Below are 27,931 nucleotides of genomic sequence, written 5' to 3' on the forward strand. Positions count from 1 at the left end.
CGGCGGCAGAAGAAAGAGGACGAGATCGCCCATGCTCGGGCTTATATAGGGGAGTGTGTGAGGGGTTTCCCTTCTGTTGCCGGGGCAACGAGGGGGTTCAAAGATATTTTAGCTACCGGGGGCAATTCTAATCGGCATTAGAATGGCAATTGTCATATTGATAGGTACATGTAAGTAAAACGAAATGAAGTAGATATATCTTAAGAAACTTAAGTTGATCCCATCATGTTGACAATGATCGTTCTTGTTTTTCAGACTCTATACAATAATACGTCTTATGTCATCAACCAATGAATTTTTTACCTTTTTTTCTTTGCAATATATATTTAGTAACAGAATTGTATTCTCACAAATTTTAGCTTCTCTGTGATGTCACTATGATCAAACTTACAGATGAATTATGAAATCATAGCAATACATTTCTGTACCCTAAAATATTTAATAAATAAGTGTCATTTCAAGATCGTAATTGGGTAATGCCCCTTAATGTAACTGAATGATGCATATTCCACAAATTCTTGGAAATTGCAGACTTCCTCTTCTTTTACAATATTGTACACCACTATTCACCAAATATTTGCGTGGAGCCTACAGATTACATGCTAAATGTTTTGTGCATGTACAAATGTGCTTCTTCTGTTGTTTGTTCTCCCCCCTCCCCAAGATAGCTGACTACTTACAAGTAGTTTCTCAAACCCCACTTTAAGAGAGCCCTGTTAGAGCGACAACGTCTGGGTAACTTTTCAGTAACTTTTTTTACCCTACTTGTTCAAACAGTCCTCGCAAAATGCTGCTCAGATGTTGTCCCAATAAGGTCTATTAAAATGGGGTTTAGAAAGTCCTGACAAGTTAAGAGCAATAACCACATACAACAAATCTTGCTACAACTAGACCAACTACAGTGCACTCCAGTTATAACGAACACAGTTATAACAAATTCTCATCACAACAAAATCAAAATTCAGGTCCCAAAATTATCATCTATGTATATATCCTTATACACTATACCGTTTGGTTGTAATGAAATTTTGTTATAATGAAAGAAAACTGCTGGTCCCGAGGATTTCATGATAATAAGAGTACACTATACACAGAATACAAGATATACAATTTGTACATGTATGTCTTTATCTGACTGCGAACTAATAAATGGCAAATCACTCAAAGTGGCTACTTACCATTGGTCTTATGAAGCGCTCATATTTAGGAGGTTTTCTTGTGAAGCCTTCACCAACATATGTGACCTTGGTTACCATACGCTTCCAAGCCTTTGCTGAAATGTGATGTGACAATGGTTTGCACTCATTTTGGTACACGCCATAGCATTGTATAATTTGCATGCATGAACTACCTGATACCCTTCAGTAAACATGATTTGCTGCACAAATGAAATCATTTGACATTCTTTAGCATGGGCTCTGAGCAAATTTCAGATGGCTCAGCTTCCTTGTTGTTCAGATCAGCAGACAGAAGCAAAAATAGATACCCTCTATTATCACAGCTCAATTGACTCATAAAATCATAATGCTGGGTTCATGTAAAATTTATTATTAAATACAGGTAATGACATTTACTAATTCTTTTGACAGGGTGATGCCTTGCCCTAAAATCAATTTTAGACAAGCTTGTTTCACAATTTTGCAATGACATATCCTAAATTTTCTGCGTTTTCTTTAAAAAAAAAGAACAACACTAGAGTAATTCGACTGTCCTGCTGTAAACTAGGATGCATCTAGTTTCCATGCAATCACTACGTGTGCCATACACTTGCACATGCGCATGGGCCTTCATTAACATGGGATGAAGCTACGATGAAACCTTTAACCCTCCCTGAACAGAAAAAATATCTTAACTCTAACTAGGCCGGGCAATTTAGAGAGATCATATAGCCGGGGGGGGGGGGGCTCCCAGCCCCCCACCCTCCAGATCTCGGCTGTCAACCGCGCGGTTGCGACGAAAATTGGCACATACATTGCCTATGATGTAATCTTAAGTACCATGAAGTTAAATTTTAAAAAAATTGTCATTTATGCTAAATCATGCTAATTTATGCATAATGATGCATGAAATCAAACAATTTGGTATAAATCACTCAATAAAGCTCAAAATGGGCACATTTTTTGTATAAATATTCTTTTTACTGTCCTGAGCAAATATAAGAGTAAAAAAATGTGCCATCAGAAAATATTTTATTATTGTAAGTATTTTATTGTTTTTTTAATTTCTTATGTATTTCTATGTTTTTCCGACTTTATGTTTTTCATTGTTTTTTCAATAAAACTTGTCTGTGACATTGTTCCAAACAAGAAAATATGTCATTAAATGATTTTGATTAATAAAAGCACCAAATAACTAGAGAGGGGCCGTCAAAGGCGGCAGACCCACGCCTGAAGTACAAAGTCGGGGTAAACATAATGTGCATTCGGTCATCTACCAGAATTCGGTCACTTAATTGCCAATGTGCTTTATCACCAGCCAGTGAGTTCTACCAAAGATCGTACACTGAGGTGTACGATCTTTGGTTCTACAGTCACATCACACGCAAGGTCACATCATTTCACATACGGTAACACTCATTCACAATAGGAAAGTCCTTTAGTCTCCTCCAAAAATCCATCGAATATCCCAAATTCCACCGTCAAAAGTGCAGAATCGGAACTTTTCCAAGCGCACGCGAATTAAGTCCAGTTTTAAGAGTATTGTCTACGCGACGGGTCGCCGAAAAAGCGCTAAAAATCGAGAAATACGCCGTTTTCTTGCGGGATATTTTGATTATAGCAAGCCGAGCGTGTGATGATATCAAAGGTCGTATGAGTGTACGATCTTTGATGGTATCCACAAAAGCGCAAAAGAAAAACAAAATTTACGTACCCCCGAGGCAATTACCCCTATGATTAGTGTCTACGGGAATTATTCAATGCAAGGGTTGAATGCAAATATCTACTGCACCAGCATTCGGTCACTAATGAGCGCCGCAACGTCCCCGATGCAATTTTCCACCAACAGTGTAGAGCGCGATGAATTGTCAGCGGCCTTGCACACGCATTGACAATGAGGGCGCATATCGTGCAGTGTGACTGCGACCGAGCAAATGCTCCTCCAACGAAAAAAAAATCAATGTTAATTTGAAAAATCATCAAAATACGGGCCAGTTTGTGACGACGGAGAACGAACTTTCATAAATCTAGAAGGACATAGTCCCTCAAATAGGCCTAAACGTAAATTTCGGAATTCTTACGAACATTTGAGCAGCGAAGTCGGATCGTTTGGGAGTTTATGTGTTCGTATGGTAGCGGAAAATCGCAAAGTGAGAAACGGAAAATTTTCGGAGTGGTCACTACTAGAATATACCATGGGGTTAAAACTTCAAGGTCACACAGAATTTGCAAGGGTCAACCGATTATCACCAAAATCTAATCGATTCTTTCCTGCCATTATCCAAACACCCCCTGAACATTTCGTGCAAATCCGTTTACCCGTTCTCTTGTTATCTTGTACACAAACAAACAAACAAACAAACAAACAAACAAACAAACAAACAAACAAAAAACAAACAAACAAACAAACAAACAAACAAACATACGGAACCCTTTACATAACCCCCTGCCGATTTTCATCGGCGTGGGTAATCATGCTTTTATGAAATTTGCCTGTAGGCACAGTTTGCATTGAAATTGTACACAAATTCATGTTTTTGAGCAATTTTTGGTCCGACATGCACGTACATATTTATGCACAACTTCGGAACCACGAGCCCGGGCATCGCAAATTTAGTGTCAAAAGATGCGGGAGACTCGAAAGAAAAAAGTCATGAAATGTCGCGGCGATAGCTTTTCGCGTTAGCGATACATCGCGCGGAACGTCGAGAGGGGGGCCTCGGAGCCCCCCCCCCCCCCCCCCCCCCGCCTAGTTAGGGTTAAGATGTAGTTCAATCCATTTTGCCACATACACTATTATTGGATTTACCACATGGAGTTTGAAGCCAGGAAATTGCACTTTATCATAATAATGGTGGCCTTTTTTACAGACTTTGGTCTTTCACCTGTGTCATTTCGGGCAGCTGATCAAATGTTAATTTTTTATCTGTAAGAAGAATATTAGCTTGTAAGAAGTTACTAGCTAATACTACCACTAGACCTTCTTAACTGAAGTTCATATGGCTGGAAATGAATTTCTAAGTGCAATGACCTCTGACTTTTTACCAATATAAATTCATAGAAATAATTTTTTTTATTTATTTGCATGACTTCTACCCAAATGCATCATCACTGAACATTGAGCGATGTAGAAATATCTTTAAAATTCCAGTAATAGCCAAAGTTCAGTGACCTTTTATGGGATTTTGCCAAAAATCTAATGATTGCATAGACTACACCTCCATAAAGCATACCTGGGAAAGGTACCCAGAATTTTCAGAGAGCTTATTAAAATCATGATAACAAACTGTAATGCAAACAGACTAAAGAATGGGCAACTGAAACACACAATGCCTCCAGCACCCTTTGGGATGCAGACATAACTAGAAATGTCGCTATGGCGACTGGTATGCCTCCGCCATAATGCATGATTCGGCCAATAGGTGTATAGTAAAATGTCTTCACAATGTGTGATGACAGTTTCACATAACTGGCAAAACATTGAAATGACAGGTTTGTCGGAAATGTCTTGAATGTTCACTTTCCTTGAACTAGGTTTGCTTTCATTGTCTACGAGTGCAGGTACATGTACAAGTATTTGGGAAATTGAGTATTTTTGATTGACATTTAACCAACCCTTATATAAGTTTATGCATTTAATCATTTTCAAGGTATGAAGAAAAAGTGTAATTTTTAAGGAGTTGACCTTGACCTTTGACCCTGACTATTGACCCATGACCCCTAAATTCCCAAGCTCATCCCTGCCAGTCAATGCATGCGTATGTACCAAGTTCCATGAAGATACACTGAACCATTTGCGAGAAAAGTGAAATTGTAACATTTTCACCTGACCTTTGACCTTTTGACCTTTGACCTTATGACATAAAACTCTCTCTGGAGAATCATTACGCAGTAGTACATGTCTACACTAAGTTTCAAGAAAATACCTTTGGGCATTGCAGAGATATGGGGGAAATAGCAACATTTTTAGCATTTGACCTTGACCTTTTGACCTTTGACCTCTTCCCAATTTCATTTAAAAACTACTCAACTAATTGCCCCATCATACTTCATCCTTGGCCCAAGTTTGGTGAAAGTTGCTTCATCCAGTTTTGAGTTATCGGGTGAACAGATAAATTCTAGGATTTGACCTTGATCTTTGACCTTTGACCTCTGTCTGATTTCACTCAAAAACTAATGAAGTAATTGTTCCATCATACATCATCCTCGGACTAAGTTTGGTGAAATTTGCTTCATCCAGTCTTGAGTTATCGCGTAAACAGATACAATTTCATGATTTGACCTTGACCTCTGACCTTGGCTTTTAGCCGATTTCACCCAAAATCTACTCAAGTATTTGCCCCATCATACTTTATACTTGGACCAAGTTTGGTAAAATTCCAGTCAACATTACTCAAGTTATCGCGTAAACGAATACAGATGGACGTACAGACGTACGGACGGACAACCCGAAAACATAATGCCTCCGGCACCACTTCGTGGCGGAGGCATAAAAACAAATAAATTGCATGCTGAACTTTTTATACTTACTTCTCCTCTTGCCTGTCCTCACAACCTTAAAGACCTCATTCTCTCCCTGACCCCTGACCTTTGGCAAGGGCACATCCCACTTGCCGGCCTTCTCTTTTCTCTTCTGCTTGATCATATTGGAGAGAACCTTGGCCCTCACCTGACCTTCACGGTCCAGGAGGTAGGCAGGCACGGCCCCATCAGGCACTTCTTCTTTGTTACGCTTCTTGGTCTTGCGCTCCTCATGCATTTTAATGCTATGGAATGATAAAGTTAGAGGCAATTGCATGTCATTCTATGCATTAAACCCTTCAGTTTACATTTCCTTATTGCCATAACAAAATGTAACAAATATGATATAAACCTTAATATCTCAGAATATATCAAAAGTTAATTCATTTTGCATCGAAACATCTATGCCAAAAGAACATGTATGCAAACAAAAATTGAGGCTTTCACAATTTCCAGCAGTCAAACATACTTTGTTTGACGTTTTCCTTGAAACAAACATAACTATCGCTGTAAGTAGAACATGCCGTCTAATATATGAATACTTAACATTCAACACCTTACACAAATGGTCTTACAATCCTCGTAAGGTTTGTGATCCTCCTTTTGAAGTGTTCTACTTGACAAAATGCAAAAAACAAATGCATTGCTGCTAATATTTGCATTTTTAACCCGTTGAGGACGAGTCCCGAGTATACTCGGGCAGGTGTCTGTGGGAAATGTGTGTTGTAGCAAAATCAAACCATCCTCAATGGTTTAAGCAAAATATGACTAAAGATGAACACAAGTATACTAAAAGAACCATTTAAATCCAGTGCTAGAGCTGGCATTGGTGCTATCTCAAAACCAGCACCAAAGCGTTGAATGATATACCCTGAACCAAGCTCCACTATTCTTGTAGGGGATACATGTACGTATGCTTTTCCCCATTTTCCCCATTGACAATATCTGCCAGAGTATTAAATTGGTCATTTTCATCAATTCACTGTTGGTGTTAGCACTGCTAGACATATGATACCTACATTCATGTCCATGGATGCAAATTTTCGCTACTCACATGAAGAATGTGCATCACTTACTGTATACGCCAAATATTTCACAAGGTTTTTATTTTCGCGAATTTCATGAGTCAGGTGCTAAGCGAAGTTAAAGACACGCGAAAATGATGACTCTGATCCCGATGTGAATGTGACGCACACACACATATACGTATAACTTTCTCCGTTCAGTACAGTACTCCACAATCACGAATTTAACCACTTGCAAAAATGTCGGGAAGTCCCGACATGCGAAAATCTAGACTCGCTAAATATATGGCGTATAGAGTAACAGTATAAAATGCAATGTAATCCATGGAAAGTACACCAACAATCTACATGTAGGCACGGTAATATAAATTTGGTCCGGTAAGCAAAATTAGAATTACTGAATCGTGGAAATCTTCAGAAATTCGTGTAATTTTCATCCCTCCTCAGAGCATTCTTAGCTGTGATCCAAGAGCAATCACTCAATCAAGCAAATCTTTATCATTAAACTCTTGCACACCTTTGCAATAATGTGAAGATAAGACTACTGTTCAGGATCAAGAATTATGACCAATCACTTGTGTAGATCAAACTTATGGTGTTGGTGCTTGATTTAAGGCTGAAGTGGAAGGTAACACCAATGCCAGTACCAGTGCCGAACTTGACATCATTACAGGAATGAAACTTGAATCCATTTTGGGTAGTCATTGAACAACAAGTGGAGCAATGTAGATTTATTACACTGTCAAGCTAATTTAACTAACACATCATTACTTCCAAAATCAGTGGCAACAAAAGTGCTAAAGTGAGTGCATCCCACATTCAACATGTCAAAATGTGTTTATGCACATTTTAGTTTTAACAATATCCAGTGTGAGCACCATTGTTGTCTAGTACACTGCACTGCCTTGATTCTCCTTAGCACTGAGTTTACCATGTTGTTGCTGGGATTCTCCCCCACAAAAACATCATGAAAGTGCTGGATGTTGGATGCCTGCTGTTTCTCCACCATTCCACTTCAGGATGCCCAAAAGATATTTGATGTGGTCAAGATCTGATGACATGCTTAGCCACTTCCTCACCTTTACCTTCAGCTTCTTTATTTCGGGGTGTGCTCACTTTTGTTGCCACCAATATTTGGAAATAGTGACTGCTAGTTATGTTTTTTGATGGCATAATAAATCTACATTGCTACATGAATTGTACAATGACTACCCTGTAGTATATCATGCTTTCATCATCTGCAACAATGTCCTTTGAAAAGAAATCATTACATAATCACTGAAATGTAAAGGATGTACTCACTTCTGCGAGCTACTGCATGAAATAGCGTACAATGTAAATCTAGCTTAAGACAGTAACTATTAGAATAAATTCACTGTACTTACGTCTTCTTCATTTGAATCTTCTCCGCATGTCGTTTCTTGTTGTACAGCTTAGCCCTTAGATGCAAATTAAGACAAAAGAAGGCAGAAGCAAGTGTTTCTCAGTTGTTTTTACTAACTGTAATCTAAGGAAATGATTGGTCAGAATGGAAAACGACGACACTCAGTCTTATATTACACATTACAGATATTAGTATTCATGTGAATAATGGGACCTGCACTTCTATTCAAATATGGGCCTTTCTCTCTTTTCCTGCAAATTTCATCAAATGCATATTGATACAAACATGCTTCTCTATTAGGAAATACATTAAAGTCAATAACTACTGACATATTTCTGACTTTTATGATTAGAACTTTTTTTTTTCCAACGACACTGAATAACATGATACAAAGCATTTTGATGCAAAGCACTTTGATGACCTGCAGTGATACAGAGAAATTTGCTAAGCAGCTGTCTCAGAAAAAAAATAAATAAAAATTTCCCAACACAAAAGGCACAGATCTTGTTGACAAGGTTTTCTGTACTCACTTCAGACCAGTCAGCATGCGAGCTTTGTGTGCCCTTTCATGGGGCTCACGGGCCTCCTTCTTCCTCCTAAGAAGAGAAAAATTATACAAACATAAGAAAAACATTGGAGAGTTCCTCATCAAGAAATACTGGCAGTGGAAGTGACATAAGTTAGATATGATTTGTGCTTACCCAATTCCCATCAATATCTATACAAGCTTTTGCTGAAATCCATGACAAAATATTTACAGAATGAAAGACAATCTCTGTGAGCATTTCATCCTACTTATAAACATTGATATGACATTCAGTATTCTATTTGAATGGGTATTGTATCACAAAGTGAAGGTACAGTCAACTTTCCTAAGTTGATTATGATGGGCTACAAGAAAAAAAAAACTGTCAAATTATGTGATGATTAGAACATATGATCCAATTGCATGAATCCTAAGAAAATTCAACATATATTATGCATATGTTGTCCATGACATCACTTTGAAAAGCCGAGGCATGACCAGAAGCTTTGTATCGGGATTACATTTCTCATCCCCTGGTTGTGCATACATCCTGAAATGAAGAACCTACATGTTGTACATGTGCACTTTGTTATGATTTATTTAAAATTGATGGGGACAACTCAACCCTCAATAGCTGGGGGTGAAAATGAGGGTTATTCAGTCCACAACCCACTCACAAAGGCTTATACAAAACATACAATATCAAAAATAGAAACTGAATCCTGGAGATATAGTTGCTACTTTCAGTTTGGTGTACACCTCCAAGGCCCCATGTAATAAACACATATTATGGGTGTCTTTTGAGTATAATATATTTAAGTAGGTGGATTTGTGATCAAGAATTACAGTGGTGGAATAGGAGATATCTATTATTCTTTTCAGGAGAAGGCTAATGGATTTCAAAACAGCAAAACAGCTTGGATTTCAAAACAGAGCACATTTGTGGTACAGGAGACAATGTTTTCACAGTCTAAAAAGTAATATGGATTTCATGAAAATCAATTGACACAAGGAATTGATTACATCAAAGAAAGACTGCCGTGAACAGTTCATGTATATTAGGTCCATGGGGATACACAGTAAAGTTTGCAATTTGTTAGATGCCTGTTGTTGTTTTGTTTTGTCTTTTGTTTTCCATCAGATACTCTTTATACCTCTATGGTATGCTAGGCATCTGAGCAAGTACATTAGTCCATGGGCCAAGACCCGAAAAATGGGTTGTTGGTACCATCTAAGGTGGCACAACCTTTTTGGTGTCAGTTTGTTTGTCGGGCATAGATATGCTTATCAAGCTATGATAGCATTTCCAAATGAGTAGCTTAGTCATAATAAATGAATTTTTAACCAATTTGGTCTCGTTTTTATATCCCTATACTTCTGAATCGAAACTAAAATGCTATACAAAGAAGAGCACTGCCTTCTGTATGTCCACAGGTGTTCTGTTGTAAACGCGGTGCGCTTAGTCTTTATTCAAGGCAGCGAAGGGAATATCCAAAGGGTTATGAGGTCCACAGCTGTCACGCGGTGCGCTTAGTCTTTATCTAGACCAATGTACCGTCATCATATCTAAAGTTCCTCATAAAAGGGATTATCTTTACTGTTTTTATACCACCCTAGCAACAAATACATCAGTTTTTAACAAAAATCACTCTGTTCATTTACAATATCATTCATTGTAATGTATCGTAGTGTACCGGTACATTGTTTTTGCATTATCTTATATTGTTGGAGGGAAATAAAGCAACATTGGCGTGGTCTCAGCGTTTTCATGATAAATAATTGAAAGATACGGTAAAATTCACGAGAAATTGCTTTTGTTGTTGTTGTTTTTAGATAAAAGGATATACTACACTGTATCATACGCTTTGGATATTCCCTTCGTTGTCTAGAATAAAGACTATTATAAAGCGCTGTGGACATCATAACCTTTGGATATTCCCTTCGCTGCCTTGAATAAAGACTAAGCGCACCGCGTTTACAACAGAACACCTGTGAAAATACCATAGAGCTGCATTTTACAGCTCTATGGAACATACAGAAGACAGTGCTCTTCTTTGTATAGCGGTTAGTTTCGATTCAGAAGTATAGGGATATAACAACGAGACCAAATTGGTTAAAAATTCATTTACTATGACTAAGCTACTCATTTGGAAATGCTATCATAGCTTGATAAGCGTATCTATGCCCGACAAACAAAATGACACCAAAAAGGTTTTGCCACCTCAGATGGTACCAATATCTGGCCTGGCCCATGGACTACATTGTATGTCTTGGAGTGGTTGAACAACTGGTTGCACTTAGCTGCTGTTAACAAAATTCAATGACTAAATACCAAACATGTTTCCCTCTAAATGTATTTGATTGCTGGAACATTCACAACCAGGAAGCCAGGGAAATTTTGAATAACGTTTGCATGGATTCTCCTACTCACACTTTTGGTGGACAAAATTGAGAAATCACAAGGCCATAGGTTTTAAGTAATAGTGAATGCTTATTCTAGGTTTTTGGAATTTGATGTTGTTGGTCATTCAAATCTCATCAAATTTAATGAAATGTTTAGTATATCTGGTTTAAATGATTACGAAGCTGGCTAGCAAAAACAAACACACAGTATGCTATACTTACTTTCTTTCTTCATGATCCAGACGCTGTCCATAGCGTTTCTTGTGCAGTTCAATATGCTCGTTTTGAGGCTATCAAATGGATGAGAAACAGTGTTAAATGATAAACATTAGGACGATGAATAATGGGACAACCATTTCTGTCACCTGAATATCAGTTAGTGCTATTTCAACTAAGGGATAAGGTCATAACTGTGTATGGCCCTTACACCCCTAGATTGCTATCAAGACTATTGACTAGCACTGCTAACCCCTTGAACAAGGCACAATGAGCATCCAGCTCCTTTGAGGAAAGGGAAAATCAAAAATCAATTTTCAGCTGCACACAAAACTTTGTAGAAACTTTGAATGGACACTGTTCAGTACATATTTTATGCACTTGTCAATGTAAAATCCCACCCTGCTACTCCTGGACATGGGTGCATCATTTCCTGGTTTGGTCATTCAAATTTGTCACCCAGGTGTGAATCATTTAACAAGGTTTGTCCATCAAATCTGTGACTGAGGGGTGTGTCATAATCATATCAATGTCAGTCAAAAAAATGACGCAGGGTCAGTCTTTGGTACATCCTTTGGATAGGAAAAAAAACAGTGATAAATTGCACGCATGAATTGCCAAGTGCTGCAAAGTTTCAAACACATACTGCGCGTGAAATTACATGCCGTGAACGAGATCACTAAATTCTAGATACTAGTAAAGCAAACATCACACATGATTAAATTAACATAGTAGTGACCATTTAATTTTGCCACAGATCATTTTTTTTTTCTCACCAAGGCTTCCAAAACTCACCATATTTTGACAAAGTTAGCGCCCGAAATCACCAAATGACAACAATGGCAAAGCTAGTACATACTAGTAGTAGAGTAGTCCGTTAACCCATCATCGGCATCTCAATTGGATATCAGTAGGCCTCAATCATTAATACCGCATTATGTGGGGAGCTTCATTTAAAATACATGATTGAAAACTAGGACCCCGTTTACAGTGCGAGGCTGTGCCGAGCCGCGGCCGAGCCCAGCCTCAATTGCAAGGCCCGGCCCCGCAATTTTGTCCGTTTACACTCGGCCGCGCTTTTGATTCAAACCTTTCAATATTTTGGCATAGTGGCGCTCTGCTTGTAAACAAACGCAATTTGGTATTGTCTGGTTTTCAGACCCTTTGCCAAATGAATTCCGTGGCGACGAAGTCGCCGTTCGGGCAAAGGCCTTTGCCGAAGGAAAAAAATCCTTTGCAGGACAAAACCACCTTAAACTATACTAGTTTTCGACGTTGAGGGGGTTAATATCCTGAACAGTGAAGTAGTACAGGCAGAGGGTTTGGAAGCCAGACTAAAATTGGCCGCGCATTTGGCCCAGTTTGCGTTTATACTGAGAAAAGGCTGGGCTCGAGCGAGGCCAAATGCGAGGCCAATTTTGGCCTCGCATTTGGCCTTTTGTGCGTTTACACTGAAATGAAGGTGGACTCGGCCGCGGCTCGGCCCCATACCCGCCCACAACCTGAGACCCCTCCTGAACCTGGAGAAAAAAATCTAGCCATTCACATGCACAGATCCCTTTACTGAGAGACAAAAACATTTGCTTTATTCAAGTTATGTACCTACACTGTATCTTAGAATGCTTCTAATTGGTTATTTCACCTCACATGGGTATGAGCCTCTTCGCGAGGCATCTTGGTTGTCATGTAGCCTATGTGATGAATGCGCGCTTAGCATGTGTATATTGTAATGGGCTTTGATTGCGCTACTTACAGTACATGACCATCTCATGTGTGTGACATGCTTGTGTTGCATGTGTGTATCAATTTGTGTGTACAGGGGCGGATCCAGGAATTCCATAAAGGGGAGGTGCCTTTGCAAAATGAAAGGGGGCGCATGTGCCCCCTCCATTTTTTTCTTTTGTTTCTTTTGTTTTAACAAATAATAAAGAGGTAGCGCCCACCCGGTGCGCCCCCCTCTGGATCCGCCACTAATGCATACATGCTGAATGGCTTACGAAATGCTGAAGGCACTGGCACGGCTGGCTGGCTGTGAGCGTAATGAAAGTATGGAGTCAGCATGGAAGTCATCAATCCTGTCGTCCATTTCCTGTCTTTTTTTTTCTCTCCTTACCTTCTCCTAATCATCTGCTTTCCTAGTTTTTACCTCCGCCAAGGGAGGAGGTTATGTTTTCGTTACCGTTGGTTTGTGTGTTAGTTAGTTAGTTTGTCCGTGTGCAAAATAACTCAAAAAGTAGTTAACGGATTTGGATGAAACTTGCAGGAAAGGTTTAGAATGATACAAGTAACGAATGATTAAATTTTGGTAGTGATCTGACAATTTTGGGGGAATTTATGAAGGATTTTTGATATTTTGGCAGGTAGGGTCAATGAACTTGGGAGTTCAGGCTGCGCGCATTAAAGTGCGTGCTCTAGTTTCTGCTAGGGCGAGGCGCACCGTGCAGCTGAGGTTTTATGACATAACAAAGGCTTCTATATTGGGAAATTGGGTGACTTTCAGCACACAATGCTATAAATACGTATCATGGGTGGAAATCACTGACATCTCTATGGAAGAACAAGATCAGTGGTGGAAATGAGCTGCATGCTTGGCGGAGGTCTCTGCTCTCAGAGTGCTTTTCTAGTTGTGTTTGTTATGCTTGCTGTCCAGAGTGTTTTTGATGTTAAGCCAATTAAATGATTTGATTAACAATAGTGATGACAATTTGCAGGTGTAAGAGACAACTCATCTGAGCAGACGATTCCATCTTTTGATTCCAATCTCCCCAGCCCCTCTCACTTCGTACTCGGCTCACTCTGCTCTTTCCCCTTTCACCAACTAGGCCCCAATCACACGAATGGTGAAAAAACTAGAAATGTCACTTCGGCAACTGGTATGCCTCCACCATAATGCATGGTTCTCCTAATACACTTGAGGTCTATAGTACAATGTCTTGACAATGTGTGATAATAGTTTCTCATAACTGGCAAATATGACAGCTATCAATATCAATTATTCCGGTGAAATTTTCATGGAAAAACACACAACTACCAGCCCGTTGATATGATCGTAACTGCTCTGGAATACATGAGGAATCTGTGAGCCAATCACATCTGATGTACCGTAGTACTAGTACGTGCAATGGGAATGATTCCCTTTGGCCAATTAGAGCACAGCTTATGTACATTGTACTGAAAACGAGGAATGTTCGCATGCATTTTAGTTTTGCGTATTTTGCGAGCTCCAAAATTCGCAAAATTAAAATGCATGTAAAAGTTCTTGCCTGCACAATATGTATTGGATGACAGTGGCAATTTGCGAAAATTTCAAGCTGCAAGAAAGCCCATCGGCTCCAATTCGCAAAATTGTCAAGCCGCGAACATATCATGTTTTGCAGTATGTACATCATGTTATATTAAATGCCGACTTACAGCTAGCGAACAGCAATGTTGCGATATTGCCAATATGGACAAATTTCTGTGATCTAACCTAGTTACTGTATTTCTATTGCACAAGATGGAAAAGTTACCTCAAATCAGGGAGGTGGAAGAAATGGAGATGGCACTCTGAGAGCTTCCCTCAGAAAAAAAATCAAGTGGTCTTACACCGATTAACTTCTTGAAATCCAACCCTCATTCTGTGATAAATATGTCAAAATCTGGCCTTATCGGTCCACCCATCACCCTCCGGCGCACTAGAGTGACGCAACATGATCTCCTTTCCAGGCCTTCCATAAACACACGCTCGTAAAAATCGGGCTTTGAAGCGATGCGTGGCACCGACAATATGACGTCATATTCAAAATTTTGGCAGTCTATTACATTCAGTGAAAGACGTCCCCCTTCGAAAGCTACAACTTATGGCTCAAGAATTGGGTAGCGTAGTATGTCTATACCTTTCGCTGGTTCAGCAGACTGTGCTGAGGAGATTGCCGTTTGAACCACCGAAATCGGTACACAAACAACGGAGTTACTGAGCAGTAAGTTTTGTGCGCTAGAGATGTCATCATATTGTTTCTGTATCGATTATGAGAAATCCCGCACATTTCCGCATTTTTTTTATAGTTAGAGAGGTAGGGCTGACCTTGATCTTCAAAATGATATAAGTTACATGAGCGTGTTCGGGCGTGTTTTCAAACAGTTCGAGTGTAAAAGTAGTGCTTCATAGAGACCGAAGCGGTTTTTTTTTTCGTCTGCACCCGAGCGAGCTGGGGCTTTTCAGCGTACTCGTCGGGTTGTTGTAGGGCCGCCGCGTAGGCGTCGGGACAGCGTTCGTTGCCGTTGTTTCGGTGAATTTGAGTTACTAGTAAATACATATTGGAATGGAAAGTTGAGTGTTAAAAAGTGTAAATTAGACATATCAGCCTTGATTATAATAATTTTCCGTAGAGAATTAAAGATGATATCTATAAAAGCCTAGATGTATGATGCTGTAAGTATATTTTAGGGGGAAAAACAGAGCTTAGTATACAGTGTTTCGCCTCACTCTCCCTCGATCATTCATCGGTAAATACCGGTAATCGGCTTGACTCTACCCCATGCTAACGTTACAAAAAATTGAATTAAAAAGTAGTAGAGTACACCTCTGGAGCTAGTAGAATCTAACGTTTAACAGTGGTTAGATTCTAGTTTGTGAAATACTAGAGTCTATTAGCTAGGACTAACGTTAGGTATGCTTTTGCTAGGCAGCGTACCTGAGGTGACGCTGCGCTATTAAACAGTGTCCTGAGCCTTGCCCTTGCCTTGGCTTCCAATTTCCAAGCCAAGGCCCAACTATTAAACTTTCTGAGTTTCAGTTTCAATTGCATATCAAATTTCGTTAAGTTGCTGTGTCAATGTGATTTTGAATTTGCTAAAAGCAATTCCTCCTCAACAAACTCGTCTCCGTCAAAATCACGATCGCCAGAACCACCACCACTGCCTACACCACTGCTTTACAGAATACACTCTAGAGTTCTGTGCTTACACCGTAGGACGCCATTTTATTCCCCGACCACAATGCATTTCGCGTCGTGATTTCCGCCACAAGATTTACGACTTGCAGTGCGCCGAGCGTGAGTAATGGGATTACGGGAGGGGGAAAAAAACGCTGTCGGGGCCACGCATGACTTCAAAGGAAACTCAGAAGAGCACACTCCATCTCTCTTCCACCTCCCTGCTCAAATATTGCTGTATAATGTGTCAGGTCATGTCAAACTTGTTTGAAAGTTTAAAAAAAAAAAAGCTGTATGAAATTGGGGTTATCGTAACATTTGGTCCACACGTGACAGTGGCAGAGCAGCCCCACAGCAGGAGCAAGGAGAGCCTTCGGTCCGTATAGGAGGGGACTCCACGAAGCCAGACGTAAATTTTAGTACCGGCAGTCTCCGCGGAACATATCCCCGACGACCAGATACAGACCGATCTTTCGGTCAAGAAACACACACAAGCCGACATGGCATGCCTTTCGCACATAAGTCATCGGCACACACCGTTACAGCTGGCATGTACTATGCCATGGATTACATGGTGGATTATCGTTGTGGCAGAGTGACTTTCGGTACGTACACGTATGTACACAGGGTAAGGCAAACTGTAGCCCGACCAGACGCTGTGCGTCAGACAGACGGGGCCTCTCCATCAAAGTGGGGAACCACAACACAACTACAAAACTTATAACAATTTATACATTACTTATAGACATTTGTACGTTACTCACGTAAAGTGCATGCTTATATTACAGAAGGTATATAAGTCCATAGAGAGCCCTCAAGATAAGTCCATTGAACAAAAAAATGGCACTTTCTAGCGCAATCCCTGACCGTCGGGGTTCATCGTCAGATCGTTGCAGAATTCAAAATGGCGCGTTGACCACTCGGCAAATGCAAATTATGCGTGCGCATGCGTGGCTGGAAGTGCAGCAATCTACTGCGTGCGTGCGCTCTTTGGTAGCAGCACGCACGGTCCGATCGCATGAACTCCCAATTATCAGATGTACCGTTCGCATAATGCTGCATATAATCTCCATTTTCGGTAAGTTGTGAAATGAGTATGTCAATATCAATAACATAGCTATGTAGTGTCATTAATGAAGAATACATTTAATGAGTTTGAGGTGACAAAAAATTATGTCAAGTATCAAAACTCAAAGCCATCGTAAAGCGATCGCTGAGCTCTCTTTGTGTTGTGGGCCGTTCCAGTACAGCCCTGTTGCTATTTATACAGCGACTGGGCTGTATATAGTTAGGCAAACTGTAACTAAATTTATAACAAATAATATATTTATGAACAAAAAGAAAATGAGGAAATGCTTGAATAAGATACATGCAAAAATCATTTCCATATTTACAGATGACATGTGCATCAAAACTTTGACTCTGGTGTGTGTCATGTCACTTCAATGGTCTTCATCAAGGTCAAGGATGTCCATCTTTTGTAAATGAGCCTCTACTCTAGTCTGAGGTCGAGGTGTGCGTCACTTTTTTGTCTGTCAAAAAAAGTGACTGAGGTGTGGGGGAAATTACAGAATACCGGCTAAATTAGCATATTGATGTGTATAAGAGCAGCTGGAGGCTCTCCCTTAGGGTGGGATTTCACGGGGCACGCGAACGATTTGCGAAGGACGCGAATGGCAAAATCCAGCGTTCGCATTTTGGTCTGCAAAAGATCGCCAAACGAACGTGAGGGTTCGGAAGCGTCGTCAATTGTTCGCGAATGTCGTTTTTACTTCGGCGAGAATTTCAAAAAAGTTTGAAATTTTCTGCGAACCTTTTCCGCACACTTGGTCGTGAATTGCTCGTGAATTGTTCTCGAAAGTGTCTTTAAAGCCTCGTCATATGCGCAAGACCTTCGCAAGACACGCGCGATGTTCGCAAAATGTTCGTTAAACCCCAAACAGACTCCGAAACTTTGGAGAATGTCTCGCGTATGTTACGCGAAATCTGCAAAGTTTTTCCGATCATTTTACGACGTAATCGCAAACTGTTCGCGTACCTTTTGAGACATTCTTGCGAACGTTTAGCGCACGTTTGGGGGATGTATGACCTATACGTTTTCTACAAATAAAAATCGTAGCATACACCTAAACATCAAACAATTATTAACAACTATAGTAACAAAAGAAATTAAAGACTAGCAAAGAGAAAGAAATGTTCGATATAACAAATCGCAGAATACACTTGAAATTAATCTAAAGTATGTAAAATTTTATTTGAAGTATAGAGATTATGTGCTGGAGGAACTGCAAAAAAAAAATAAAAAAGATCAAATGCTTTACTAGTGGAGATACGTCCTAGGAAAAAAAAATGTAGGCAAGCACACGATAGAGAAATGAGAGAAAAAGAAAGGAGAAATAGAAGAAAGAAAAAAATCGACTCAAGACAGCTTCCACCTCTCCTTGGGTACATTTTCTCCCATGATTATTGAAAATGTTTCGTTGTTCGCATTTCCGTCGCGTGTTCTTCGTGAACGTAACATGCTGTACTTTAGCAATGACACACACGACATTCGCACATACGTCGTGGAAAGTTCGCACAAATTGCGCAAGAATAGTTTTCAGCTTCATTGTCGGAAAACATTCGGAGAAAAACTTTTCCGAATGTTGGATTTTGTCATTCGCGTCCTTCGCAAATCGTTCGCCTGCTCCGTGAAATCCCACCCTAAGATATGAATTTCAGCCCGAAGGGCTGAATTTCGTCTTTCCCGTCGTCTGGGGCCCCCAAAAAGCCTGGGAACGGAATGGCCATCAAAATGTAGGTTGACCACACAATTTTTATGAAAACTGAGTGGTTTCGGAGGAAAACTGCTCTAAATCAAGATAGCTCGAGTATATCGATGATAAAGAAAATCAAGCCGATTTTGACGCAACTATTTTAAACGTGATGACGTCATCACAGCTGGCAGCCCTTCTTCCTTTCACTCTTTTCGACACAAGTCATTCACAATCAATCACACTACACACTAGTTTGGCAAGGCAGCGCGTATACGCATATTGTCAAGAGACAATTGCGCGCTCAACTGCTATACATACTGTAAACTGTACTAGTAAACATGCCCGCATTCTGCAGACTCAATACGCGCTACCACTGCCACACCTATGCATTTATAAGCTGTTATGTGTACTACATAGAGTCAACATGGTGGGCTGTCAAGCGCACCCATGCAGTGCATAGCTCTACTGTAAGCTAGCACCACCAATTAGATTTAAAGTGATTGTTTTCTAGTCTCAACTAAATTTCTATCGTATTCCAGTTGTCTATATATACACGGATACGGACTATCCTCAACTCCTAAAAACATGAGTATACATCGTAAATTTGGGTAAATTTTAAAAGCTAGTCTAGACTAGCATCATCAGGATCTAGAACTACATTATTATCGCTATCGGGGGACACCCCCGAAACCCCAGAAAACCATGTATGAACAAGGAAAAGTAGAAATTACGCGGTGCGTAATATATGTCCCCGCCGGAAGTAGCATTTTGTAGCAAAATGTACAATGTAGGTCAAAAATCAAGGTCAAAGGTCAAAGAAGTCAAAGGTAAAAATTCTGTGTAGAAGTTTTGAAGCGCTCACCTAGTGCCATCACATAAAGCAAACGGAATAGAAATCGGGTTAGAAATGGCGAAGGAGTAGCATTTTGTAGCCAATGTACAACAAAATGTAGGTCAAAAATCAAGGTCAAAGGTCAAAGAAGCCAAAGGTCAAAATTCTGTGAAGAAGTTTTGAAGCCCTTGCCTAGTGCCATCACATAGAGTAAACGGAATCAAAATCGGGTTAGAAATGGCGAAGGAGTAGCATTTTGTAGCAAAATGTACAATACAGGTAAAAAATCAAGGTCAAAGGTCAAAGAAGTCAAAGGTCAAAATTCTGTGTAGAAGTTTTGAAGCCCTCACCTAGTGCCATCACATAAAGCAAACAGAATCGAAATCGGGTTAGAAATGGCGAAGGAGTAGCATTTTGTAGCCAATGTACAATATGGGTCAAAAATCAAGGTCAAAGGTCAAAGAAGTCAAAGGTCAAAATTCTGTGTTGATGTTTTGAAGCCCTCACCTAGTGTCATCACATAAAGCAAACGGAATCGAAATCGGGTTAGAAATGGCGAAGGAGTAGCATTTTGTAGCAAAATGTACAATACAGGACAAAAAATCAAGGTCAAAGGTCAAAGAAGTCAAAGGTCAAAATTCTGTGTATAAGTTTTGAAGCGCTCACCTAGTGCCATCACATAAAGCAAACAGAATCGAAATCGGGTCAGAAATGGCAAAGGAGTAGCATTTTGTAGCAAAATGTACAATATAGGTCAAAGGTCAAGGTCAAAGGACACAACTGAAATTCTGTGTAGAAGTTTCAAAGCTCCCTTGTAGTGCTATCATATAAAGCAAACAGAATCAAAATTGGCTGATAAATGACAGAGAAGTAGCAAATTGAAGATTTTGATCACACACGGACGCACACACAGACAGACACACGGACACGCGGACGCACGGACACACGGACACACACACGTACGGAGCCCGTTTCATAGTCCCCTGCTCGAACTCGTTCGGCGGGGACAATAACCACACTCTCACCGCACAGACCAAAGAAAACACACATAAACAAATGTAATCGTCGACGGCCGAATCACGGACCATATCGCAGATCGGATTGATATTGTAAATGGTTGCTATCGGCAAGCGTAATTACACTCTTTTCAGAGCGATTTGCGCTCTCCGTGATTGGCTGCCGGTATTCTGTAATTTACCCGAGGTGTGCGTCAAAAACATGGTCGTTAAAAAAAAAAAAAAAAACGACAATGACGCACCCATGTCCGGGGGTAGTGGGGTGGGACTTTACCACATTTTATACAACTTACAAGTGCATAGCCATAAATATGCATGGCACACTAAATTATGAACCGTACATTGATCTGCTGTCTGTAGTGAGTGTAACTATTTGGTTCCCCAACTATTCACAGCCTAGCCCTGTCGCTTGTACAGAAGCCGCGTCGCACGGCGGCTGGACTTTTGGTCGGGCTATCTCACTCTAGATGAGAAGTACAGGGTGATGAATTTCATTATGTTTTGGTGTGTCCGTTTTTCATTGATGAGCGTAGGAAGTATGTTAAGAGTTATTATTCATACCGCAGGCCTAATGTTATTAAGTTAAATCATTACATCTATTAAGCAACTAAAGAATCTTTCAAAATTTTGTAAAATCATCATGTCAAAGTTCAAGTAATTTTTTTTTTGTAAACTAATGTAAATACATGGTAGTTCAGACTTCTTTTTTTAAAGAGTATGTTATGTTATAATATTAGTCCGTATATTCATATTTTATTTCAATTAATTCTTGCCTTTACTTGCCTGCTGTTTGAGCTTATCATGTATATATTTTTCGTTAGCGTTTCGTCAGTTAAATTACTGGGGGTCCTTCTCCAAGATGATTTAAAGTGGGATCAATAAGTGGAGCGTATTATTTCAAATGCTTCCAGGAGACTTTTCATCTCACCAAACTCAAAAGAAATGGCGTAAGTACTGATGATTTGGTAATACCGTCTATCAGCTCTACATTCGGCCGACCCTTGAGTTTGCTGCCCCTGTTTGGACATCCGGCATCACCAATGCGCAGTCTATCAACATTGAATGCATGCAGAGGAGGGCTTTGAGAATTATTTTCTACCTTACAGTGAATTTCTACAGATTGTAGGCATCCCTTTGCTTGAGAGACGGCTTGAGCTAGCTATAAACTTTGCAAAGTCATTGCTGAACTCCAGACATCATCATTTTTTGCCTGAGAGAAGGGAATCCGCTGCCGGACGTCATCTTCGTAATGCCTCACAACTTGCCATTCCTCGAACGAGAACAGAAGGATATTGACAATCTCCCATTCCATATTTCATTTGATTATTGAATAGTTGATTTTTTAGATATTGCCCGTTTTCATCTCACTTCGCTTTGCATTCTTGCACCTGCTACTGTGGTCTATATTTATATTGTCTGATGGGCGTTCATTTTTGTCATACAGCTGTACATGTGATGTTCTATGGTTTGTTGTACAGCCACCAGGTTCTCATAACCTGACCAGTGTATCACAGGGTTAGAGATTCCAGTAAAATGTGATTTGTTAATCTTGGTGTGATTATCGTCCACAGTTTTGGGATTCAAATTGTAATTTTACGCAGCAGGTATAATACCCAAAGATGTAAGAAATTCGGGGAATTTTGGTGAATCTCAAAGGTATAATGTGAATGTGAATGATAATTTACATGTTATATTGTGTGTTTCCAATGTACATGTACATTGTATGTACTTCACAGCTTTGATTGATGATAATTTACTCACTTTAAATATATAGTGCTGGGTAGGTTTGAATATTGGTAAAGTTGCTGATTTTGATTCAATGTATAATGTGCTGTTTGTGTATTTTTGTTGTTGAATATACGAGTATTTTTTTTTTCATTATTCAATAGCTCAGGATGTGTAATTTGCAATGTGTGTGTGGATATTTTTGAATGCTTGTCTTGATAATCTTAAGGTGTGTCTGTTTTAAGAGTGAGTGAGTGAATGTGTGTGTATCGGTCTCAACGATCAGCAGGGTTATTACATTATTTTATGAAAATGTAAAGTTTTTGTTGACGAGTATAAGCGCCTGGTAACGTAAATTTTGTGTAAGCTGAAATATTTTTGATGGATACAAACCTGTGTGGATTAATCTGTGTTATTTGAAATTCACGTAAATTGCCGAATGTTATCCATTCCCCTTGGATTTGACTAAAAGGAGAGGCTGATTTTGATATGAAACATAAACAAAGGGAAAATAGATGGAGATATATGCGTATAAAGAGTATTAATAACTATTATACAGTGCAATCTACAATGTATGAGGTTGTTGGGGTGCCTGTTTTATTTGTTCATAGATTTCTGGTAACGATTGTTTACTGTCAAAAAAAATCTTTGTTTAGTGATAACAATATCCTTTGCATTGTACATTGTAAAGGTATCTTCACGTATTTATGTATAATTAGTTTTGTAAACGGGAATTATAAGTCTTCGGACTTTTCACCCGCCAGTGTTTTTTTTTTTTTTTTATGGCAATAAACCTGATCAATTTCAATTTCAATTTCAACATGTTTTCTATATTTTTCTCCCTTTTTAATGTATATATTTGTTGTAGAGTAAAGATTGTTGATACTCAAATGTAAAAATATTCTTCCATGCCCCTGAAGGGGCCGTTCAAGAAATAAAATCACTGTTTTCCATCACCAAGAAGGTTCGAGAAATGGAGTCACAACAGTCTTATTCGCTTTGATCCCATGCTCGAAGCCGCCACTCAAACATAAACATATTTGTAGAGTTTATGTGTCAAACTGGATCTGCCGCTCAGATGCGAACTTATTGCGAAGACAATTGACTCGTGTCTCATTGCATAATCTCACCAGCCACTTTCCAAGGAAGACCATGTCTTTGTGATGGTAATTACTTTTCGCTATCCCTACTTACAAACGATGGCGGAAGCTCGGAAGACAATGGTATGGACATTGGTTAAGGCACGGGGGGAGCGCGAATAGAAATTGCTCAAATATTGCTGGAACAGATATCAAAATTACTCGACTGTACGTGTCTGTATGCTAATCTGACATATTGATTTATAAAGAACTATACTGGTACTTGAAGATGATACCATATCAGTTTCATTTGGCGGAAATAAGGAGAAAAAAAATACAGCTCAGATTTACACTTTTGCACATATTTTCAAACGGAATTGAGTTTTGTTTTATATGCTTTATCATTAGACTGGATCTAGGTGAAATTTCATTGCATTTGATATACTTCTAGGACCTATATTAAATAGACGAGCAGCATATTTCATGATTTTAGTTATAGTTCAAAACTTATACTAGCTTGAAGCTTGGTATCACTGCACGTGCACTGCACTGTATCACTACTCTGTGTACTACACTGTGATAGCAGTCTGCCGTGTAGACAAGACGCGTGTTGTTATGAACGAATGACGACTGTGAGTGTGAATCAGTAAATGAATGACGACTTTAAAAAGCAAGTTTAAGTACCGTTTCTCATATTCTAGAAATCAAAGAAGGTGGATCTTGTCATAAACGATATAAAAACCAAATTTACTTACCATTTCAACAGTTGGTTTAGCGCAATTCAGTGAATCCAAAAAATATCACGTACCAGTAGCTGCGCTGTCTTGCACGTGTACGCATGCCTACGTAATCAAGCGTCGTTTTATGTACAAATGTACGGACGTGTATTGCTCAATGGGACCAATGAATGGGACCAAAGAGAGCGCTGTTGGTCAACTCGACCTTAAAATAATTCGACCCATGTCAAATAATGGCCTCACGCTCCTTTTCCGGGCTCCCATAGAAACCTGTGTTAAATGCAGCATATTCCATAAATCATAAAAAATCGATCGAATCATAAAATTTTTTTAAACTTGAAGCAGATGAAGGGAAATTTTCTCTGCTTTCAAGCAAACAACATATTCTGGGATTTTTCCAGCTCTAAAAAAATTTAAGAGCCTCCATACGAGACTAGTCATCCAGTCACTCTCAAAAACGATAATAAAAGCAAATTACCTCATATATCAATAAAAATTCATTAAAAATACAAAAACCCTGATTCATTCAATTTATTCATAGCCTGCAGAAGCTCCTGTCCTCAAGCAATGTCAAACACTACCAAAGGTGACAATTTTCTACTTGACTAATTTTTAATGAATTTTTTGGTAAAAAATAACATTACCTCATCTTTGTACTGCCTTCCCTGAAGGCAATGCGCGAGTTGTAGGAGCGTGAGGCCTAATTGGCCCAAATATTGGACAGCTTGACTCGACAGGGTCGAGTTGTCCATGCAGGGTACTTTTTTTTTTTTTTGCGATGTAGGACAACTTTTCTCTCTCTCTCTCTTTCTTTCTCTCATGCCTCTCTCTCTTACCATTTTAGGTGAAGGAAACGTATTTTACGGTAATACGCTTTATATTTTGTTTGTTCGTTTTACTTTTTTGTTGTTACATAAATGGAGCTTATACTTACTAGATGAGTAGGCCTAATGCTAAAAAAATCTATGTCTTTCCAAATTTTCATGCACGCAGATTCCATTTTTGTTCTCTATCATAATATTGCGAAGTAATAAATGGATGAGAGTTTGTGTGTTTGTTTGTTTGTTTTTGTTGTTGTTTATTTGCTTGTTTGTTTGTTTGCTTGTTTGTTTGTTTGTTTGTTTGTTTGTTTGTTGTCAGTTTGAATCCCTTTCAGCAGCTCCTTCGGAGTCCTTGGACTATCCCGAGACGGTGAATGTCGGCCGCTATAAGGAACATAACCACTTTTCATTTTAAGAGAGAGAGAGAGAGAGAGAGAGAGAGAGGGTGGGGGGCATGGGAGTAAATCCGGGGGGGGGGGATGGGGGGATATATCCTCCCCCCCCCCCCTTGAAATGGAGGAGGGGGGGATGGCCTGTACAATCATCCCCCCTGAAATTTGAGAAAAAATGGAAGAAGCAGAAATGTGATTGTATCAATTTTGGCATTATATTTCATGACGTTCGTACGCCCACCTTCAGACAGCTAACAGAGCTGAACAGTATTCTATCTTGTAGGATAATGTATACATAATTTTCTCAAGCGCTCGCTCGCGAAGAAAGTGGATGATATCGACATAAGGTATGGCCCAGAAGTTGACAACGTCAAATAGCATAGGCTTACAATAGGTCATGTAAACATGATATGAAGCGAGCAACTCGGGACCATCTGCAAATTATGTACGAAAACAAGCAATAACAAAAACTATAACGCCATAATTTAACACCCCCCCCCCCTCCATTTCCGGAATCATTCCTGAAACGATGATGACTCTACATCTATAATGGGCATACCCAGGGATGATTAGGGGCGTCGAATCTATAATCTCGGGGGGGGGGGGGGGGGAGAGGGGCATTTGCCCCGCCCCTACGGAAATGTTGGGGCCAGACAAATCATTTGTCCCCCAAGCAATTCCCGAGATGAGGCCAAATCTCTTTATGGAAAATTGTCCAACTACCGCCAGAATTATGTGCACCGGATCGTTGAATTGCAATCATACATAATATGCAAAAGCTCCGCTACTGGGTCCCTTTCGATAGACTTTGTACACTTTTGAGATTGACGTATGTATACCTCATTTTACCAAAGAGTGTGCAGCAGATCTTTCACTTACAAAAGCTCCCTCATATTATGCAGAGGCGTCGATGGAGGGGGAGGGGGACAACGGCGTAGCCAGGAATTTGATCTTAGGGGGAGGGGGGCGGTTAGCCTGCGAGGGAGCGAAGCGACCGAGCCTGAGCGAGCGGAGCGAGCGAGGGGGGGGGGGGGGCGGGGAGGGTGTGGGAGGTGGGTGTCCCCCCTCCCACGGTAAGAACTTTTTGCATTTTGATGTTGTAAATGGTGCAATTTGATGCATGTTTTTACGCGTTTTATCGAATTGAGACAGTCCCACTTGTTTAAGGGAGCAATATATTTTAATGTCGATTATCATTGAACAATTTTTCTATAAAATATGGTATATCATTCATATCAATGTCTTGTATTAATTTTTTACACTGAATATCATGAACGCGACTGAACCCGAGCGAGCGGAGCGAGCGGGGGAGGGGGGAGGGTGTGGGAGGGGGGTGTCCCCCTCCCACGGTGAGAACTTTTTTGCATTTTCATGTTGTAAATGGTGCAATTTGATGCATGTTTTTGCGCGCTATATCGACGTGAAACGGTTCTAGGAACACTACCCCCTGGAAAACCACCCTCCGGATAACTACCACCCGGATAATTACCCCCCAGGACAATTCCCCCCTAGGGCAACTACCCCCCGGACAACTACCCTCCAAGGGCAATTATACCCTCCAGGGTAATTACCCCCTAGGACAACTACCCCCCGGACAACTACCCTCCTAGGGCAATCACCCCCTTGGGCAATTCCCCCTTAGGAAAACTACCCCCTGGATAACTACCCCTCGGATAACTACCCCTGGATAACTACCCCCTCGGATAACTACCCCCTGGATAACTACCCCCCGGTAAACTACCCCCTGGGTAACTACCCCCCGGAGAACTACCCCCTGGATAACTACCCCCCCCCCCCCCCGGAGAACTACCCCCTGGGTAACTACCCCCGGAGAACTACCCCCTGGGTAACTATCCCCCGGAGAACTACCCCCTGGGCAACTACCCCCAGGATAACTACCCCCCCCCCCCGATAACTACCCCCCGGATAATTACCCCCGGATAATCACCCACCCCCCCCCCCCCCGATAATCACCCACCCCCCCCCCCCCCGGATAACTACCCCCCCCCTCCAGATAATTACCACCAGGATAATTATCCCCAGGTTAATTACCCCCTCCTCCGAAAACTAGACCCCAGATAACTTCCACCCGATAACTACCCTCTCCGATGACTTCCCATGGATGATTACCCCGGATAAATAGGCCTACAACTCCCCCTCCCCTATAACTATCAAGAGGAAAATTACCCCCAGGACAGTGCACCACGCCAATTACCCCCTGGGTAACTACCTCCCAGGTCATTGCCCCCACCCCCACCACCAATCTTACTTTTAATAAAAAGAATATCATTACTACAGGAAACGAAGTTCTTTGTATTATTTGCCACGAATTACGGAGATGCCATACTGACACATCATCTTATGAAAACAACATCTTAAGGATTTACGATTTGTATCGTTTGCATTTAGGACGATTTATGTACAAGCT

General features: G+C 40.3%; 1 protein-coding gene across 1 annotated transcript in view; it reads right to left on the minus strand.

Annotated features, from left to right (window-relative positions):
- The window catches only part of LOC139711857 (ribosome biogenesis protein NSA2 homolog), a 43,473-nt gene extending 19,073 nt beyond the window's left edge, over nucleotides 1-24,400 (minus strand). The window contains exons 1-6 of the mRNA XM_071623709.1: nucleotides 24,309-24,400; nucleotides 11,239-11,306; nucleotides 8,618-8,683; nucleotides 8,089-8,142; nucleotides 5,688-5,923; nucleotides 1,179-1,273 (exon numbers count right to left, since the gene is read on the minus strand). Coding sequence (XP_071479810.1) covers nucleotides 1,179-1,273; nucleotides 5,688-5,923; nucleotides 8,089-8,142; nucleotides 8,618-8,683; nucleotides 11,239-11,306; nucleotides 24,309-24,311 — 522 coding nt within the window. The 5' untranslated portion in view covers nucleotides 24,312-24,400. The remainder of the gene's footprint in view (nucleotides 1-1,178; nucleotides 1,274-5,687; nucleotides 5,924-8,088; nucleotides 8,143-8,617; nucleotides 8,684-11,238; nucleotides 11,307-24,308) is intronic.
- Between the last annotated feature and the right edge of the window lie 3,531 nt (nucleotides 24,401-27,931).

Source organism: Diadema antillarum, unplaced genomic scaffold (genome assembly GCF_040938485.1).
Source record: "Diadema antillarum isolate AM-2024a unplaced genomic scaffold, OU_Dant_1.0 seq00001715_RagTag, whole genome shotgun sequence".
Lineage (NCBI taxonomy): Eukaryota > Metazoa > Echinodermata > Echinoidea > Diadematoida > Diadematidae > Diadema > Diadema antillarum.